A 19,428-nucleotide genomic window follows, 5' to 3' on the forward strand; every position below is an offset into this window, starting at 1 on the left:
CCGGGAAGAGGAGGTCGCTCACGGACTTCAAAATAAGAAACCTAAAGCGCTAAGTTGTACGTTTTCAAAACAAGAGACCTCAAACTCTAGTTATTTTTTTTTAAATATTTCCCCAAGAAATGTTTTAAGAAACATATACAAGTTATTCTGCTTAGAATAATAAATTATGTCTATTGTGTTTTTCAACACAATAAAAATTCCCATCATACTTTTTTTTGGCGATATTTTATTTGTAATAATAATACTATATATTTAACACTTTTAAAAAGCTATTTAAAACATGCAAAATATCCGTTAACATTTCCAGATAAACCGACAGTGACTCCAAAACAAATGTTGTCTCAGATTATTTGTCATTGCATGGGGAGGTCAAATTGTAACACTAAAGGTATTTCTAATATTGGTATTCATCTCACTGCACTTGAGGGGTCCTCCTGACCCTCAGGTTGGGAACCACTGCTCAAAAACATTGATATTATGAGTTTGGGTCATGTCAGCTGTGTTCATCAATATGGGACTGCTATTGTTGAAGCAAAGTTAATATTTCATACTGTGTCCAATTTCACCTCACTCTTCTTTCATGCTAATTCTCCACCCACATCCTTTAAATTCCCACACCAAACCAAATCCATTTTTAATTTAAAAAGTACTCTTCCAGCAGGAAAACGACCACATTTAAAAAGGACATCATTATTTATGTTTATGCATTTCACATTGCGACTTTATTCTGTAAACAAAATAAAAGTATCCATTTACTCCAAACACCCTTTGATCCCCAGCAATTATGCAATTTCAAGTCTTTGGGTCCAGATGTAGTTCATGTATATTGGGACATATTGTCAGTGACCTCAGCTGATTCGACCACAAGAGGGCGTTCAGAGACTGCCTGTGAAAACGTTTAGGAGATATACAGGTGATATTTTCCACTTCAGTCACCCCTTAACTCAAAATAGCACCCAGGTTAAGGCAGAATCACACATAGGCCAAAACTACTTAAATGCTCTAGCAACATCCACTACTTTGACAAAAGTTCAGTTTTTTATGTTAATGCATCGGAAATAATTGTTCAATAATTGCACTCATGACACAATACACACAATACACACACACACACACACACACGCACACACACACCAATTGACCATAGATTTTATGGGGGGGGGGGGGGGAGGGATTTTGATCATATAAATTCTCAATAAACAAAATAAATCAATAAATAATAAATGTCCGAAAAGGAGTGGGAATATGTGTATTTGAGTCGGAAGAAGTATACCCTTCACCCAAAACCATTAAAATGAGCGATAAGATTGTAAAGAACGATTTAAGTGGGAGCTTTTGAATGCATCACTGTAAAAAAACTAACTTCGACATCGTCGGTGGGATCTTGTTAAAGAGACGTTTACGTACAGGGGTGAAAATATACCTTTTCTAACTGCAGAGAGCCCTGAAGGTGTGCTGGCTCACAACAGTGTGAGGTCCACCTGTTCCTGTGAACAACGCAATCCAAAGATGTTGTATTAATGGTATACTGATTTGTAACTAAGTAACTAACGTTAGTCGGTAACATCTGCTCCGGTAACGCCTCCATGTCGCCTTCGCTGTTTGGCTCCAAAGTACAACTATACCATCAGGTCAGTTAGTTTATGTGAGAGTTCACCGGCTCACGGGATAGGTTTTACCGGACAATTATCACCGGGATCCGTTTCGCAGTTTGATTCCGCCCGATTGTTTGCAGGGGGACATTAATGTTACTCCATAAACCGTGATTTCTGCAAGAGTTAAGCAACATGAGGGGAGGAGTGGAAGCAACCGAGGAACCTTCACCTCCCGGCCGGGATAACGTGACAGAACAACGGAAGAGGACGACAATCATTCGCGTGGTTTACGTCATCGCCGCTTTGGATGTCACATGGATGTTTTTACAGTTTTCTGTCACCCCTGTGAGTATTTATGTTACGCGCACGGTACGAAGCTGAGATTTCCGAGCCGGCCCTGAATGTGGAAACGCTTCCGGAAACGCTGGATATTATTTACTTTTTCGCCGCCGACGTTGTTATGAATGACGATGACAAATTGCCTGCAGTATTTATTATGAGTGATCACGTGCATTATGACACGTTAACAGTAGTTATTGTTGCTACTGTTGCATTAATTAACTGCACCGCCCGACATCCCTCGTGATAAACAGTTAGATTATGTACAAATACTTAATTTTAAGTAAAAAGCCCTGCATTCATAAATGTGCGTGAATAAATGCTCAATCAACATTATAATTGCAGATAGATTGACTTAATACATTGTTATAGATCTTACGGTGTATGTTATATAAAGCTGTTCAGTGGCGGAATAAGTCAGTATGCTTTAGGTAAAAGTACTAATACACTGTGAACATACTCTATATACTACACTTAAGCAGTGGAAAGTACATTTACTCTGTACTGTACTTGAGTTTGTGAATTTTCTGATACTTTATCTACTCCACTCCATTCACTACCTTTTGAAGGCAAATAGCATACGTGTTATTTCCACTAGGCCGACACCTTTTAATAACATAAGTTCCTTTGATTAATAATACAAAATCGACTAATACATTATGACGCTTTATTATTTATAAGGATAAGACCTATTGATACCTTGGTTAAATCCCCCCAGAAGTAGCCTATATATGGTATAAAACAAACAAGAACAACACTGGAGCAACGTAGCCTGCATATTGATGCATCAACAATTATAATTCAATACAATTATATATTTTTTCCGAAATTGGCAATTCTGCGTAATTTGTACTCTTAATTTTTTTAAACTTTTATTATATTTTGAAAATTAAAATACTTGATTTACTTTTTAAATGTTCAAAAAAATAAGAAGTTGCCTTAAATAAAACATGTTATTAAAGCTAGCTGACCTCTTTTGTGCCCTGAAGTAAAAATAATCACGAGATGCGCAATTAAAGTCACAATTTGGATGTGTTGATTAGTAGAGGTGGTCTGATTTCAAGAGAATAGCTACTCTAAGCATGTACATTTCACCACATAAGATGTGTTTTTTCATTATGTATCTCTGTAGTATTTGGCAAAGAAACTTGGCTTCGACACCTTGTGGTTTGGTTATTTACAAACCACAGTCGGTGTAATCCAGCTGCTTGGGGGTCCAATATTTGGAAGGTAAGTACAAGACAATTTTGACAAATCAAAAAATCAATTCTCGCCGCTTTTACAGTTGTGCATGAAGGTTATTCTATTCTCAGAGGCTGGTGTCCTCATAACAGCGACCTAAACTATTTTTTGTCCAGTAGAAAACTTGTTGTTGTTGTTGTTGTTTGCAGGTTTGCAGATATCTTCGGAGCACGAGCAGCTTTGTCTCTGGCGTGTTCCTCCACAGTGGTTTTCTTTCTGCTGCTGGCCATAGCAGAGAATCCTGCCATGCTGTTCATCCACAAACTCCCCACAGTCTTCATGCACGTTATAACCGGTGAGCGCCACTCATCTAGAATCTTTTTAACATTTTAAACCTCAAACCTAGATTATTATTTAATCTAGATTAATCATTTGTTGTTATTTAGTCATTATTCATTCCTTTCGCACTTTTCTGACTTTGAAGCTAAACTAAGTGTGCAATTACGAGTATGAGGGCCAATGTTAAGGACTGAAACATCTGAGATTTTGAGATTAAAGTCATATCATTACCAGAAAAAAAAGCATCAAAGTTACAGTAGGATTTGTTTTTCTTTATTCTCAAAATCTCATGGTTTTTTTTGCTAACAATCCATAACACTGGGTTGTAAAATATACACATTAAAATGAAAGAAATATTGTGATTAGTGGAATTGCATGAAACCAAAAAGCTATCTTTCATACATTGCTAAGAAATAAAAGATAACAAAGAAAAAAACCGTAACATTTTTATTGTATAATGTTATCCTGTATGTAAGAAAGTATTGATTGGGATTTGGTATCAGCAGATAATTCACATCACTATCATCTATATCCATTTTCTGTGGTTAAATCTAGTGAAACATTAAAAGAGGGCGTTAAATACACCACTGGCCTAAACTCCCCGATCAAATACCACCTGATCCTTTATATTTTCTCGCCGCTCTCCTGTCTGCAGCGTCTCAGATGGTCGTCGCAGACCTTTCGGCGCCTGAGAAACGGGCCGAGGCTTTATCCAAACTAGGGCTGTGTTTTGGCATCGGCATGATCACCGGCTCCACGTTGGGCGGCCATCTCAACACGCGCTTTGGGTGAGTTTTAAACTCTGTGTGTGTTGTTGGGGGAAAGAGTTGCTTATTCTCAAGCACGTAGTACGTCAATGTTGTGTTTTACAGCTTTAACTAAATGTGGAAATGCGACAAAAATTCTGATGATATGAATGTTTTTTTTTGTGTGTGTAAAATTGTAGATTATTTACTGTTTTATTTACTGTTTACTGCCTATTGTTTATATCACTTTGATCTTACTATATCGTGTGTGCACTTTACCCCGTTTGCTACTGTAATCCTGTAAATGTCCCCCCTCCGGGACGAATAAAGGATTATCTTATCTTATCTCTAACACTGCTTTAAATTCCCAGGGAGACATTTACGGCATATTTTGGCGCTGTGGGGAGCGCCTTCAGTTTACTGTTGGTTTTCAAGTTTATCCCCAAAACGACCAAATCTCAAGCTTCAAGAACCAACAAAGACAGTAAGACACACTTCCTTCCCGTCTGCCTCACCTATTGTTCTCAGCTGTTGATATTTTCAGGCTTACGGCACACACGGGCATTATTAGGAAGGAGGACCATCTCTTTTTGCAGTCAAAATAATGTCAGTGTTTTTTCAAGACTTATTTTAAATGATTTTCTTCTCATAGAAATTCGGGAAAGAAAATGTCCTTGAATACACAACATAGGATACGGATACACGACCAAAGCTGTACTACAAGTTAAGACGCTCACTCATCAATGCTATCAGTCATTTTCAACATCCCTATTGGCATCGCATTCTGGTGGAATGTTATGATATGAGGAGAGGATTCTTTTTCCGATCCCAAGGTGACAAGAAAGCCGAAACCTTTACGTTTAAAATCTGACCGTCAGACTGTAGAAAATCGACTGAAAAACATGGAGAGCTCTGAGAAATATCACCTCGATGGCGAGTATTTGCCCGACGCCGAGCGGGTCTATCTCTGCACGGAGAAGAAAAACAATGCCCTCGAGATGGAAAACAAGATCCTCAAGAGGAAAGTGGAGCTTTTGACGACGGATGCCGAGCGCTTCAAGGCCGAGAGGCAAAGAATCCACAAGGTGATGAAAAACGGAGACCACCAGAGGAACCAACTGTTGCACTGCAAGCATGAACTGTCGGTGCTGGTGAAGAAGATGGGCCTCCAGGGAAAGGAGCTGAGGAGGGAGAGCGGGCAGAATGAGGCCCTCGGGGAGGAGCTGGAGTCCGCGAGGAAGAAGCTGCAGTCGGCGAAGCAGCGTGCCATCGGCCAAGGGGCCGAGCAGCGTCGCCTGAAGGAATGTCTGGACCAGGCGGTCAAACAGAGAGACGGCCTGAATGGCGCGCTGCTGCGCTGCAAGAAAGGATGCTCGGAGTTGCGCGACGAGATCAGCGACCAGCTGTCGAGCGTGAGCAAGAAGGACGGTCACTGCAAAAGGCAGACGATGGAGATCCATCTCCTCAAGCTGGAGAACCAGCAACTTGAGAGGGAGAGGAGCACCGACGCGGAGGGCTGGAGGCGGGAGCTCCGAAAGTGCGAGGAAGAGCTCCGCGCACAGAAGGAGAAGTTCGAAGGGCGCAATAAGATTCGCGCCATCGCGGATCACACGGGGAAGGGAGTACTGATAATCCAGCAAAGATCTCACGTGATCAGAAGTCCCGGGCGGGAGGCGCCTCTCCGGCAGCTCAAGTCCTTCCAGAAGGAGATGCTCGGCCGGATCGAGGAGCTGAGGAAAGAGCAGAAGCTGTGCGAGGAGCTGTGCGAGGAGCTGAAGGAGAAACTGACGGAGGTGGCGGTGCGGTTCCAGCTGTGCCAGGCGGCGGCCAGAGACCAGAGAGAGAAGCTCAAGGCGGTGACAGCGCAGAGGAACATGTACAGAGGCCAGGCGGAGAAACTGGGGCTGGAATTAGCAGACGTCAAAAAGGGGCACCGCAAAACGAGGAGCACGGCGGCCGTGAGGACCAAGAGGTCATCTGGAGACGCATCCAGCTAGTCTCACCTCTCGCCCGCTGAAGACTGGAAACTGCCGGAGACATTTATTATACAAATAAACTTAACGTAACTTGATTCTGGATCTAGTTCTTTGTGATTTGTTTGCTACTGTGTGGTGCAGTGTAAATGACAACGGTTGAATGCTAAGTTTTTAACACGATTTGACGTATTTTATCAACAACTGCTCTTTTGAAATGTTACGAACACACGTTGTACACGTTGTGTGTATCAAATGATTCTATTGTTCTATTGAATTCGCTGCAGGTGAGAACAAAAAGAAGTCCATATTCAACGTGGGAGAGATCACCCGGCTGCTGAGGTTTCCCGGTGTGAAGCGGACGTTTCTCGTGAAGATAGTTGCTGGTTTGCCATCAGGTGAGAGTTGACGTGAGAAGAGGGTTCCTTCTTCACACGACAATGTATTACAGTACGCTTATCGCTTTCCATCCCACGTTCTTTCAATGCAAATGAACAAATTGTGTCGATACTATAACTTGCTTTGCAGCAGAAAACACAAGATTCTGTGTGAATTACGTGTTCAGTTTCCCCATCATTTTTCTGTTGCGCAATCAGTAATCAATATGGCTGTTTATAATGGCCTGACTTAAAAGGCCTCTTTTCTAGATCCAGCTGGAGCATGTAAGAAAAAAACCCATGAGATGTAATAACGCTCCGGGTTCAATAGCGCTACATTCAAACAGAAGACGTGCTGTTCTCCGCCCTCAGGCATCTTTCAGGTGATGTTCTCCGTCATTGCGTTGGACTTCTTCAAGCTGAGGCCGGAGCAGAATGGCTATCTGATGGCGTACTTCGGCGTGGCCTCGATGGTGAGCGCCGCACAGATTGATACTCAAAGACGAGCCGATTCATATCGTCGGCGCTGCGTGATGATGATGATGATGATGATGATTATTCTGGACTACAAGACGAGGTGAAAGCCGGATGTTTTGTGCAGGTCGTCCAGGGAGGAGTGGTCGGTCGGCTCACGGCGAGGTACTCGGACAACTCGCTGCTGCTTCTGGCCATCGGCGTTTCTTCTTTGGTGGGATTGGCTCAGGTACACACACACAGAATCTCCAAGAAATATCCTCGTCCTATTTATATTTTATGTCCTACCCTCTTCTTTCATGTTGTGTTTAATCGCCAACCGTTCAATAGTTGTTGAAAACATTTGGATAGATGGATGATGGATTGATGGATGGATGGATGGATGATGGATGATGAATAGATGGATGGATGATGGATAGATGGATGGATGATGGATAGATGGATGGATGGATGATGGATAGATGGATGGATGGATGATGGATAGATGGATGGATGGATTATGGATAGATGGATGGATGATGGATGGATAGATGGATGGATGGATGATGGATTGATGGATGGATAGATGGATGGATGATGGATAGATGGATGGATGGATGATGGATAGATGGATGGATGGATGATGGATAGATGGATGGATGGATGATGGATAGATGGATGGATGGATTATGGATAGATGGATGGATGATGGATGGATAGATGGATGACGGATGATGGATAGATGGATGGATGATGGATGGATGGATGATGGATTGATGGATGGATGGATGATGGATAGATGGATGGATGGATACTTTATTCATCCCCAGGGGCACATTTGGTTGTAGCAAACAAGGTTACAGAGTAAACATAAAGTATTTGTATTAAGTATTAAAAAAATGCACAATATACACAATAAAATAACAGAGCAGGACATATTAATTAAATAAATGCAATGTTTCTTGCATTTCTCCTTTTCATTACATATTTTAAATGTCTGCACATCGACAATGAGTCCCTCTCTTGGCTCAGGTGTGTCTCATTTGTTAATATTCCTCAGCTGCACCCCGTGCTCCGATACCTGTATACAGCACGTGTGTTTATTCCTTACAGGCTTACATGCAGGACGTGTTCCAGTTCTGCCTCATCGTCTTCCCGATGACGTTTTCTCTCAGCGTGTTTAACGTCATCACAGACAGCATGCTCACCAAGAGCGTGCCGTCCTCCGACACAGGTGACGGCCTCCTGCTGATCAAGTGTAACTTTCCAAAAAAACGACCCCCAAAACTACAGGCTCAACTCGTACTAGACACTGACAATTGCTTTGCTCTTCGCAGGCACGATGATGGGACTGTGTGCATCCGTCCAGTCTCTGCTCCGCACAGTCGGGCCGACTGTTGGCGGCTTCTTGTACGTGCACTACGGCATTTCCTCTATCGGCTTGATCCAGTGTGTCGTGAATGTCGCCGTGTTTGGGCACCTGCTGCAGCGTCACCTCAGGAGGACAGCCGAGCATCAGCAATGAAATCTTTAGGTTTTAAAAAAAAAAAAAAAAGAAGCTTTTAAGTGTTTTCAAATACAATGTTTGATTTTTGGAACAATCCCTGCATGTATTGAAGTCATCCTGTCTCAGTCATTTACATGATGATGGTCAAGTCTTTGTTGCCGTTTAATCTGTGGTGGAGATTCAGAACTGAACCACTAGATGGCAGCAAACCCTCTATTTTACCAGGCGATGCTTTTATTTTCCACCGTTCACATTTGTATTAGTTACACTTTAAACATCTGTTTACCGCTATTGATTGATATCATTATCAACATCATTGAAAGTGATTCAATATTAGAACAATCAACATCCCTGCTGATTGAAAATAGTTATATCAGAGCAATTTATAATGAAAGTTTATTTTATTATTAAAATGATTATTATCCTTTAAATAGAAATATTTGAGCATTAATTCATCTAAAGGCAGTGAAGTATTTCAGACTTCTCTTCGCATTGAATGGTATGAATCTGTGGCAGAAATATCTGTATTTGATCCAGTACATAAATATAATGAAGATCAAATGAATATTTCAATATTTCCTCCCCCATTAGTCATCTCATGTCCCTTCAGATGTATCTGCTGACTCTTTGGAGGGGCCCAACCCCCAGATTTGGAACCAGTGAACTGAATATTACCTGCAAAGTGGATTAACTACCTCCACCATCAGTAAAAATGCTACTCATGCATTAATGCACAATAATCTAATAATGCAATCTATAATGATGTATCAGTTGCAGAGGGTATTTTTTTAAAATTGGAAATGGAGTACTTTTAGATTGTTGTATTGATACTTTTACTGGAATAAAGGATATAATTACACTATCTGCGCCAATATTTTATTAACCGATATTGAATCACCGGTGCAGAAAAAGAAATGACGTACTGTGTGGAGGACAAACAAATCCTCCCATATTTATTTACAGTTCTCTGCTTCCTCTAAGCTGCAGCGTGTGGAAGTGATGTCACTCAAATCTGCAGCAGGTGGTTTCATTGTTTCTACAAAGTACTCTGTTTTTGAAATATTACGACCAGCAATCCGGGATAAATATGATCTTATTTTAACAGTAGGGGGTGAGTGGTGTATATAATTATCATGGGTCAGGCTACACCTTCAACAGATGTCACTGGTGTGATTTCTATGCCAGTTTGTTTAAGCCAAAAATCCGATGAAAGCAGCCACACAAACAGATTACATCTAAAAAAAACTGCAACAAATGATTATTTTCAGTGTTTTCTTCACGATCGTGAGGAGGCATTTTGAAACAAAGATATATCAGATAGATGTTTTAAAGTTATTAAATCAAGGTATTGCATACAACATTTAAATGTTTCTAGAACATGTTACTATCACTAATTGTGGGAAATATTTTTTTGTTTTAATATAACTTAAGGAAGAAGTACATTTAACCATAAGAAATCAGTTAAAACTTAATTTTGCTTGTAGTAAGTAAACGTATTTCAAGCTTTAGTTCATCTTAAACATGTTTCTTTGCATTCAATTGAAGAGGGACTAACTTATTTAACTTTAAATATTTAATTTCTGCACAGCCCTCAAATGTCAAGTTCATTTTATTCCCCAAAAATTGAGAGCAATCAAACCTGAAGGTTATTTTTAGTAACTTCTTAGCTGGCAGAATGTGATAGTCTGTTTATGCCGACTGCACCTTTAATGTGATCAGCCGTTTCTGTGGCAATCCCATCATCTGAGCCTGATCCCACACCTACACACACCTACACACACACACCTACACACCGACACTCACACACCTACACTCACACTCACACACCTACACTCACACACCTACATCTACACTCACACACACACCTACACTCACTGTTCAGCCGACCGTGTCGTTGCAGCTCCGCTGACTTTTTACACTTTGTAAAAAAACAAAATAAGCCGCTGGCTCTTGAATCTCCCACTTCTGTCTCTCTCACTGACTCACCCGAGACTCAAAGGAGCCGCAGATGGATTTGAAAGGTGTCACCGTATCTGTGGACCCAGGGGGGGCGGCCCTGACCACGGGAGGGGGTGCCCTGTTACACTTGGCCCTTTGAGTCAGGGGGAGCCGGGACAATGCTGCTGTTAACACTCCTGACGGGGACCTTTGGGTTCTCTGAAAGTTTAATGTGACTCCGCGAGCGACCTGCGCTCGCGGAGGTCAGAGATGAGCGCGGCCCAGGCGTCAGTCCAAGGTTGCCCCGTGCTGGTGCAAAGGAAACTGAACGCCGGCAGCGGGGGGTGGGGGCCATCGGGCCCAGGGCTTGTTTTTGTCCTCCGTGGCATGGATAATGAAGCATCTGTCTCCACCTGCCGCATAGAGAGACGAGGCTCACTGTCTCACTTAAAAAGAGCACAGGTTACCTATCTGATTTGTCCGAGGCAGGCCCGGGGACATGATCTGAAGCACAGGAGCCTTCCGGCCTAAATGTTTTATACCGCCGGCTTTCTCATTTCCGTTTGCGCTGCACCACATGAAGCTCCTCGTCGGGAACACGTTGTCTTGTTCGTCTTCATCACGAACATTAAGATCCTGATCCGCCAAACACGAGTCACCCAAAGGTTATTATTCTTCCCCAAGAAAGTGGGATTTCTTGCATCGACAGCGTGAACGTGAAGAAATATCCTCGAATTAACTTTAATGTGTCATAAAGCACAAGAGTCTCGCTCGGAAATAATGTACACCTGACGCGCGTGTGACAGCAGCTCGCCACGGCCTGCAACCCCCCCACCCCCAAATCCCCCCCCGCCGTCCTCTCTCCTGCGGACCTCGTGGAGCTCATGGAGTTGGCCACAGGGACGAAAGGTGATCTCAGGGGGGTTTTGTCTTGGTGTAATCAGACAGCGACATCATCAATCATGAGAGGGTGAATTACAGCGGGTCACAATGGGAGATAAGATAATGAGTGGGGCCTCAGCGACCTGGTGAGGGACAGCTCGAGTTCCCGTCCAGATTACATGGCAGCGGCCCGACATGGCTGCGAACCTCTCTGAGGGCGCTGCTGGCTGTTACAAATCCAAGATGGAGAAGAAAAAAAACAAACACTCTTTGTTTAGCTCCAGCACGGTGGAAGTACCAAAAGGAGAGCATGCAGGGGCAATTAGCTCTCCTGTATTTCACGGTCATTTCCATGGTTTGTAAAATCAACAGTGGGACGTCAGACTGTACCCAACACCACAGAGACCAGGGTCCAATTCCCAGCGGCGAGGCTTGTGTATCGGCCCATAAAACACAAGCGAACGCATCCTGCAAACATGGAGCTTTTCTTGGAGCCTTTCGGGAAGTGCATTAAAGTTTGCATTAACGTTATTATCAACAACTGCATATTCACGCTTCACTTATTCTACGTGGATCTCCTTCACTGTTGTATTGCACCTTTTAATACTACAACTTACAATGGTCCTTCTCATATGAGCATTGGGTTTGGTGACCTACAGTGTAGCTCCCACCGGGTCAAAGGTCTTCAAAGCCTACTTTTAGGAGCTTCAATGTGCAATTTTTCTTATTTGATATTTATTCTGCAGTAGAAATATAGGCATAATTCATTTGAATTCATGTCCTGGGCACCATGAATGTCCCTTATAAAATGTCACTAAAATCTGTCCGTCTCTTCCCAAGTTTCCAAGACTTTTAAAATCATTTTGGTGCATTTTATTGCCTTAGAAGACAATAGACAGTAGAGAAGTGACATAATATGACACTGCATCATCTACATAAGCTGCCTAGTGAATCCTCGGCCGTGTGTCAGCCGTGTGTCGGCCCTGTGCTCGGCCCTGTGCTCGGCCCTGTGCTCGGCCGTGTGTCGGCCGTGTGTCGGCCGTGTGTCGGCCCTGTGCTCGGCCGTGTGTCGGCCGCGTGCTCGGCCGCGTGTCGGCCGCGTGTCGGCCGCGTGTCGGCCCTGTGCTCGGCCACGTGTCGGCCCTGTGCTCGGCCCTGTGATCGGCCCTGTGCTTGGCCCTGTGCTCGGCCGCGTGTCGGCCCTGTGCTCGGCCCTGTGATCGGCCCTGTGCTCGGCCCTGTGCTCGGCCGTGTGTCGGCCGTGTGTCGGCCGTGTGTCGGCCCTGTGCTCGGCCGTGTGTCGGCCGCGTGCTCGGCCGCGTGTCGGCCGCGTGTCGGCCGCGTGTCGGCCCTGTGCTCGGCCACGTGTCGGCCCTGTGCTCGGCCCTGTGATCGGCCCTGTGCTTGGCCCTGTGCTCGGCCGCGTGTCGGCCCTGTGCTCGGCCCTGTGATCGGCCCTGTGCTCGGCCCTGTGCTCGGCCGCGTGTCGGCCCTGTGCTCGGCCCTGTGATCGGCCCTGTGCTCGGCCCTGTGCTCGGCCGCGTGTCGGCCATGTGCTCGGCCCTGTGCTCGGCCGTGTGTCGGCCCTGTGCTCGGCCCTGTGCTCGGCCCTGTGCTCGGCCCTGTGATCGGCCCTGTGCTCGGCCCTGTGCTCGGCCCTGTGCTCGGCCGCGTGTCGGCCCTGTGCTCGGCCCTGTGATCGGCCCTGTGCTTGGCCCTGTGCTCGGCCGCGTGTCGGCCCTGTGCTCGGCCCTGTGCTCGGCCGTGTGTCGGCCGTGTGTCGGCCCTGTGCTCGGCCATGTGCTCGGCCCTGTGCTCGGCCATGTGCTCGGCCCTGTGCTCGGCCGCGTGTCGGCCCTGTGCTCGGCCCTGTGCTCGGCCCTGTGCTCGGCCGCGTGTCGGCCATGTGCTCGGCCCTGTGCTCGGCCGTGTGTCGGCCGTGTGTCGGCCCTGTGATCGGCCATGTGCTCGGCCCTGTGCTCGGCCGCGTGTCGGCCCTGTGCTCGGCCCTGTGATCGGCCCTGTGCTCGGCCCTGTGCTCGGCCCTGTGCTCGGCCCTGTGCTCGGCCGCGTGTCGGCCCTGTGCTCGGCCCTGTGCTCGGCCGCGTGTCGGCCATGTGCTCGGCCCTGTGCTCGGCCGTGTGTCGGCCGTGTGTCGGCCCTGTGATCGGCCCTGTGCTCGGCCGCGTGTCGGCCCTGTGCTCGGCCCTGTGATCGGCCCTGTGCTCGGCCCTGTGCTCGGCCCTGTGCTCGGCCGCGTGTCGGCCCTGTGCTCGGCCCTGTGCTCGGCCGCGTGTCGGCCATGTGCTCGGCCCTGTGCTCGGCCGTGTGTCGGCCGTGTGTCGGCCCTGTGATCGGCCCTGTGCTCGGCCGCGTGTCGGCCCTGTGCTCGGCCGTGTGTCGGCCGTGTGTCGGCCCTGTGATCGGCCATGTGCTCGGCCCTGTGCTCGGCCCTGTGCTCGGCCCTGTGCTCGGCCGCGTGCCGGCCGCGTGTTGGCGGCGCTCGGCTTGACGCCCCGTCCCGTCTCACACTCTCACTCCCTGACATGTGCCACCGCTCGCTAATCCTCCTCTGACGCTCCTCTCTGCAGCATCACACTCCACCGCGGAACAATGAATGACCACTGCGCTGACCTCAGAGGGCAATGGGGCCCCCCGGCTGCGTAAGAAGGGATCTTCCACCCCCTCCCCCCCTCGTTTTAGGGCCATATTGGTTCTTCATACAATTTGAATTAATAGACAGGCGCTACTGCATGTTAGCCGATTATCTGACAGCATACCGGGGAAGGGTCCTCTATAATGTACATAATGCTCCATGGAAATTAATTGTTTTCTACGGGATTAAAAACAGTCGGAGATTTGAAAAAGGGAGGATGTGGATATCATTTTAATTATGGCTGAGCGGATTAGATAACAATATGATGTATTAGTAAAAGGCGGGAGTAAAGGTGTGTGCCAGGGGAGGCATCTGTTTGAATTAGTGGCTGTAAGCTCTGCATGTTATTTGCATAACTCACATGGAGCAGCATCTGCGTCCTTCAAAAGATAAATCTGACCATTATTGGTCATACTGGTTTTACGTGCGTGGGCCAGTCCGATAACAATCAGTTACATTATCAATCAAAACTCTGCAGGCGCTTGAAGAGTTTAGTTTGAGTTGTTTTGCATATCGAAGCTTTGATGTGGTCTTAAAGGTGTGTGTGTGTGTGTGTGTGTGTGTGTGTGTGTGTGTGTGTGTGTGTGTCCTCCTCCAGTTGCTCCGGTTTCAAAGAAGCACAGAAACGAGAGTTGTAAGAATCTCCCATATCGTCTCGCTGCAGAGCTCCAGGGTGTGTTATCATCAATAAATAACATTTACATGCCACTGTATTATATGTTTTATCGCACCTACCGTTAATAAATATTCTGCTAAGCGTATACATTTAATTATCACGTCCATAGCAAAAAATAAATAAACAATTCAACTTTAAAATGGTATCATAACTGAAACTGTGGCTTCGAATACAGGAGAGGATACGACTGATGAGGTGCTCCTTCTGGTCTCAGTTTAATTCACCCTCTTAGATCTCACATACCTTTCTGATATTTACTCAGGCAATTGATTTCATCAGTCCGATTATTATTTGGATGGCAGATGGCGGGTGGGTGGTAATCCCAGCTGCCCATTGGCTTGACCCCTTGCACTCCACCCCCCGAAATCTTAACGAACCCGCTTAGCCGCGCGGCCAAAGAGCTGCTTTAAACTGGTGAGTAATGGCTATGTCAGCAGTCAGTAGATGAGCCAGAGGGTGAGGGGTGTGGACGGGTGAGGGGGTGAAGGGATGAGTCGGGTATTAGAGCCTCATTAAAGCTGGGTGCTATTGTTCATTAAAGAATGTACTGCACATGCTGTTACTGTACATTACCGAGACCCACAAAGAAAACATTCACAATGTATTTATTGTGTATTTATTGTGTATTGTTTGTAGTTGTTTTTTTTTGTTGCAATGTGCATGTGAACTATTAACTTTTAAAAAAACAACAACATCTTTTTATGTTTCGTCTTTCAACTTTCCAGTACAACAGTTAATTTATTTTCTTTTTTTTTTAGATCAACAAATCAATTGCCCAATTTCCCAAATTTCCTCCAAATATCTCTGAGAGTCCACAAGACCACGAAACGAAGAAGTTTCGTGAAGTTTGAGGATAACACGACGCATCGTTCCATCTGTTAAAACAATAAGCAGCGGGGTACTTTATTAAATCTGTTAAAAACAAAAGCGGTGATACTGTATTAAATACGTTCAAACAAAGACGTGACACCTATATCTTACAGCAAATGTAACAATGGTCTTTTTAGTTACCTCATTTTGCTGTAATCTTCTTGCTTCCTCTGCGTTTCCACAGCGGCCCTATAATCTAATCTAAAGTCATGTGAACTAATCCACCGATGCAGCAGCAGCAGCAGCGGCGGCGGCGGCGGTCGAGGTTTAGGCCTTTTGACTGATAGCCATCTGCCAGACACGTGTCTAATAATTAGTTTGTTTTACTCAACTTGTGCAAAAATATGACACATATGGAAAGGTGAGAAATGGACCTGGAGTTAGAGGCTGAAACTACTTTTATTTTCTACCTCCGAGATCTATAAAACATCATCATTAAATCATTAAAATTAACGATCTGGAGTTAACAACTATTTGTTTTACAGTGTGAGCACTTAACAGTAAATTCGTGCATAATAAAAAACTGATTAAAATATAAAAAAAAAAAAATATGAATGGTGTTTCTGTAATGAAGTGAATTGGGTATTCAAATTAAGTAACATTTCCCAAATGTATTCCCCTAATGGTTGCATTATTTGACGCAGTTATACTTGGAAAGATAACCTACTCTTTGACATTGAAGAGGATTATATAAATCGTCTTAAGATGGTTCACGGTTGTCATAATCATAACTTGTCCCACCGGTTATTTACCAACCTCTGTAAAACCCAATAAAATACACCAAGTTGAAGATCCATAAAACTAGAACATTGTTAAAGATATTTGATTAAAAATGATCAAATATACAACTTTAAAACTCAGGGGGGGGTGGGGGGGGGGGGGGGGCTCGAAAAGGTGAAAGGAGTGTGATACAATAGTCACACGTTATTGCAACTTTGATGACAAATAAACGGCGACGCACGTGAACGTCAGTGTTAAATGTCTTATTTTCAACTTTTTTTTTTTAGAAATGCAGCAATTTTTAAGACCCTTAAATCTCAGATCGTCTCCTTTCCTACTGTACTTGGACTCCTCCTCCTGTCGGTACGGTTCAGTGTGTGTGTGAGACTTGTGTGTTGCATATGAAGCAGGATGTCCAGGGTCTGCAGGATCGGCATCCGAAGGCGTCACTTGATCCCTGTCGGCAATATAACAAAAATATGTATATCAGATCAGACTTCGTATGAGCAGAAACTGAAGTAACAAAATAAACTGAATAATCTTGGCCAGGTCTCCCTCGAAAAAAGAGATTGTTTAATCTCAATGGGACTCACCTGGTTAAATAAAGGTTTAAATAAATAAACACAAAAATAAACATACAGATAAACACAAGGACATATTTACATATTAAACAAAAGCACAACGCTTATCTGGAAGCATATCGGTTGAGAGCTGGCTCCCTCGTATTTGTGTTGAGGTTTAAAGATATTGAGGAGGAACTGCGTGATTTGGGAGAAGGGGACGGTGAGATCCATTAAAAGAAAAGTTAAACTATTGATTATTGACAACTTTTAGGACCGAATGACTTACAAAAGGGCCGCTTATGTGTTCGTACTGGAAAGTTAATTGACCTGATTTCTCTTTCCCAATATAAAAAGTCTTTTTGGCGTCACATGATGGACCTGGAAGTTGTAATTCCACAATTTGGCCACTATGTAAAATTGGCTTCTTTGAACACAGTTCTGAAGGGAGCCGGGGTGGATCAGCGGATATCTGCCTTGCATGCCCTCTGGCCTTTATCTGTTGGTATCGATGCGGCCTCGTCTGTGTTTGATGTGGGCCGACGCCGCTGTGTGCCACACGGTGATGGACAGCCGACGCCGTACGCCTCCATGTGCTATCATCACATTAGAAACAAGAGACCTCAGATATATCTTAAAGTTACAAAGTACTGCATCCTTAAAGCGGAAACCATTAGAGGAAAGATTTCTTCTTTTAGGCCAAAAATGCTTGATGAAGTTGTATTTATGCCAAAATAATCAGATCAGAAAATGCAACAGTCTGTTACAAAAAAAAAAAGTATTTTATAATTGACTTTGGAGGACTCGTTGAATACTGTCCTGAACACACACACACACACACACACACACACACACACACTGGGAGTTTCTTTTCACCACTTATCAGGGCGGCCATTGTTTTTATTTTAATGTTGGAACGCGTTCTGGATTTGACCTCATTAAAATACGTGTCTCCTGCTTAATGGGGACATGATTTTCAAAGACCACTTCATGGATTCCACCTTCAGTGTGTTTTTTTTTGTTTTTTAATACCGTTTCAGTGTGAGTCGAATACTGTACACAAGGCCTCATTGTATGCCTTGAATGCAAGCGGTGTTAATCAAAACCAAACAAAGCCAGCAGCGGCAGCAGTTGGCTGCTAAGTGTCTGTGGATCTCCTAAACAAACCGCGGGGCCCTGAGCTGCATCAAGAGGCTCAGCCGAGGTCCAATCTGACATTTATCTCTCCAGGCCGTTCTGCTGATGGCAGCACGACGTCGCTTTAGGAAGCAGCTGTTTACTGTCAGAGATCTAGGTCAGGACGGAGAGAGCTGGACCGCACTGCTGCCAACAGTTTACACCCAGACTGCACGACCTCCAGAGTGTGTGTGTGTGTGTGTGTGTGTGTGTGGGGGGCCCGATTGGGACGATTGATATAATCGAGACTCAATATTTTAACTACATCGACGTGTTAAAGACGGTGTGCGGGACAAGAAACCTCAGCACAGAGCGAGAGACGTTCAACAAAGTGGGAGTGAGAGAGTCCAACGATACGGAAACTTTATGTGTTGAAAAGGGGAAATAGAATAAAACCAGCGTTACAATAATAAGAAAAAAACACCCTAAAACAACTGTGATTGCAACTGCATTTAATCAACTCATAAGGCAAATAAATCTGGGTTATATTATTGGTTGTCGGTGAGTAAGCTTCATCCTCAAAGTGTGCGTGTCGACTGACCGGTATCATCTCCACATGGACGAGTGATGTGGAAGATGAAGAACTGCTGTCAGGGCTTTCCACCTGACACACAGGTAAGAGGCTCAGCGGCCACAATCAGATCCCAAAGGCAGCTTTATCACACTGTTATAGAACACACACACACTCACACACACATACACACACACACACACTGATGCAGGGCTGATGTGAGCACACGGCCACACTGCCGTCGTCAGCACTGGCCAGATCAGATTTAACAGCCCACCGCACCTCATCTCCACCCTCCTCCTTGAGTTCCCTTCATGATCCATGGTAACACTCTCTCCCTGCGTGTGTGTGTGTGTGTGTGTGTGTGTGTGTGTGTGTGTGTGTGCGTGTGTGTGTTATTTTATCCTCTTTCATATGTAAAGCCTCCTCAGACTGGCGAGGTCAGGGATGTAATCAGGTGTGTTGTCAGGTGTGAACGACAGATGAGAGCGCGTGTTCTACGTAAACATGGCCGACATGTTGAAATCAAATCACGAGTTGTTTAGTCGCCCAATAATAGAAACAAAGATGTATTATGACACTTGGAAATATATGATAGTTGTAGTAATACTTACTGAATAGTTATTGTTGCATTCATTTTTTTTTATTGAGGTTCAAGATGAATGAAAAATATGGATTAAACTGCTAATAATGTTGTCCACTAAACGATTGATTCTTTGGTTTGTAGAAATTAAGAATATATATATATATATTTTTTAAAAAAGTGACACCTTTGTTTTGTCCTAAGAATAATACAAACGTATATATAACAAATGTAATAATTACAACAATGATAATAATAATAAAAGTGGTTCAAGACATATCTTGAAGTGTGACGTTTTTTGGGGGGAGAAATACGGGACTTTGAAGTCAGAAAATCAGGACGTAA

At 44.6% G+C, this 19,428-nt stretch overlaps 1 protein-coding gene across 2 annotated transcripts; it reads left to right on the forward strand.

Annotated features, from left to right (window-relative positions):
* The first annotated feature begins 1,364 nt into the window (after nt 1-1,364).
* Nucleotides 1,365-9,372, forward strand: slc22a18 (solute carrier family 22 member 18). 2 transcript variants are annotated; one of them, XM_034529654.1, is made up of 11 exons: nt 1,365-1,631; nt 1,736-1,940; nt 3,067-3,164; nt 3,326-3,471; nt 4,111-4,243; nt 4,573-4,685; nt 6,462-6,572; nt 6,924-7,024; nt 7,153-7,254; nt 8,118-8,238; nt 8,342-9,340. In XM_034529654.1, the coding sequence occupies exons 2-11, from the start codon at nt 1,788-1,790 to the stop codon at nt 8,527-8,529; spliced, it is 1,266 nt and encodes a 421-aa protein (XP_034385545.1). In that variant the 5' UTR covers nt 1,365-1,631; nt 1,736-1,787; the 3' UTR covers nt 8,530-9,340. The 2 variants fall into 2 exon arrangements, with proteins under 2 accessions (XP_034385545.1, XP_034385544.1); XM_034529653.1 differs by having other exon boundaries at nt 1,365-1,940; nt 8,342-9,372.
* Nucleotides 9,373-19,428: the final 10,056 nt, after the last annotated feature.

The sequence above is a fragment of the Cyclopterus lumpus genome, chromosome 3 (genome assembly GCF_009769545.1).
Source record: "Cyclopterus lumpus isolate fCycLum1 chromosome 3, fCycLum1.pri, whole genome shotgun sequence".
Classification (NCBI taxonomy): Eukaryota; Metazoa; Chordata; class Actinopteri; order Perciformes; family Cyclopteridae; genus Cyclopterus; species Cyclopterus lumpus.

Coding starts and splice junctions, on each gene's coding strand:
- slc22a18 (XM_034529653.1), top strand. CDS start 1,788: ATGAGGGGAGGAGTGGAAGCAACCGAGGAACCTTCACCTCCCGGCCGG. Junction 4,244..4,572: donor CATCTCAACACGCGCTTTGG/GTGAGTTTTAAA, acceptor TTAAATTCCCAG/GGAGACATTTACGGCATATT. Junction 4,686..6,461: donor TTCAAGAACCAACAAAGACA/GTAAGACACACT, acceptor AATTCGCTGCAG/GTGAGAACAAAAAGAAGTCC.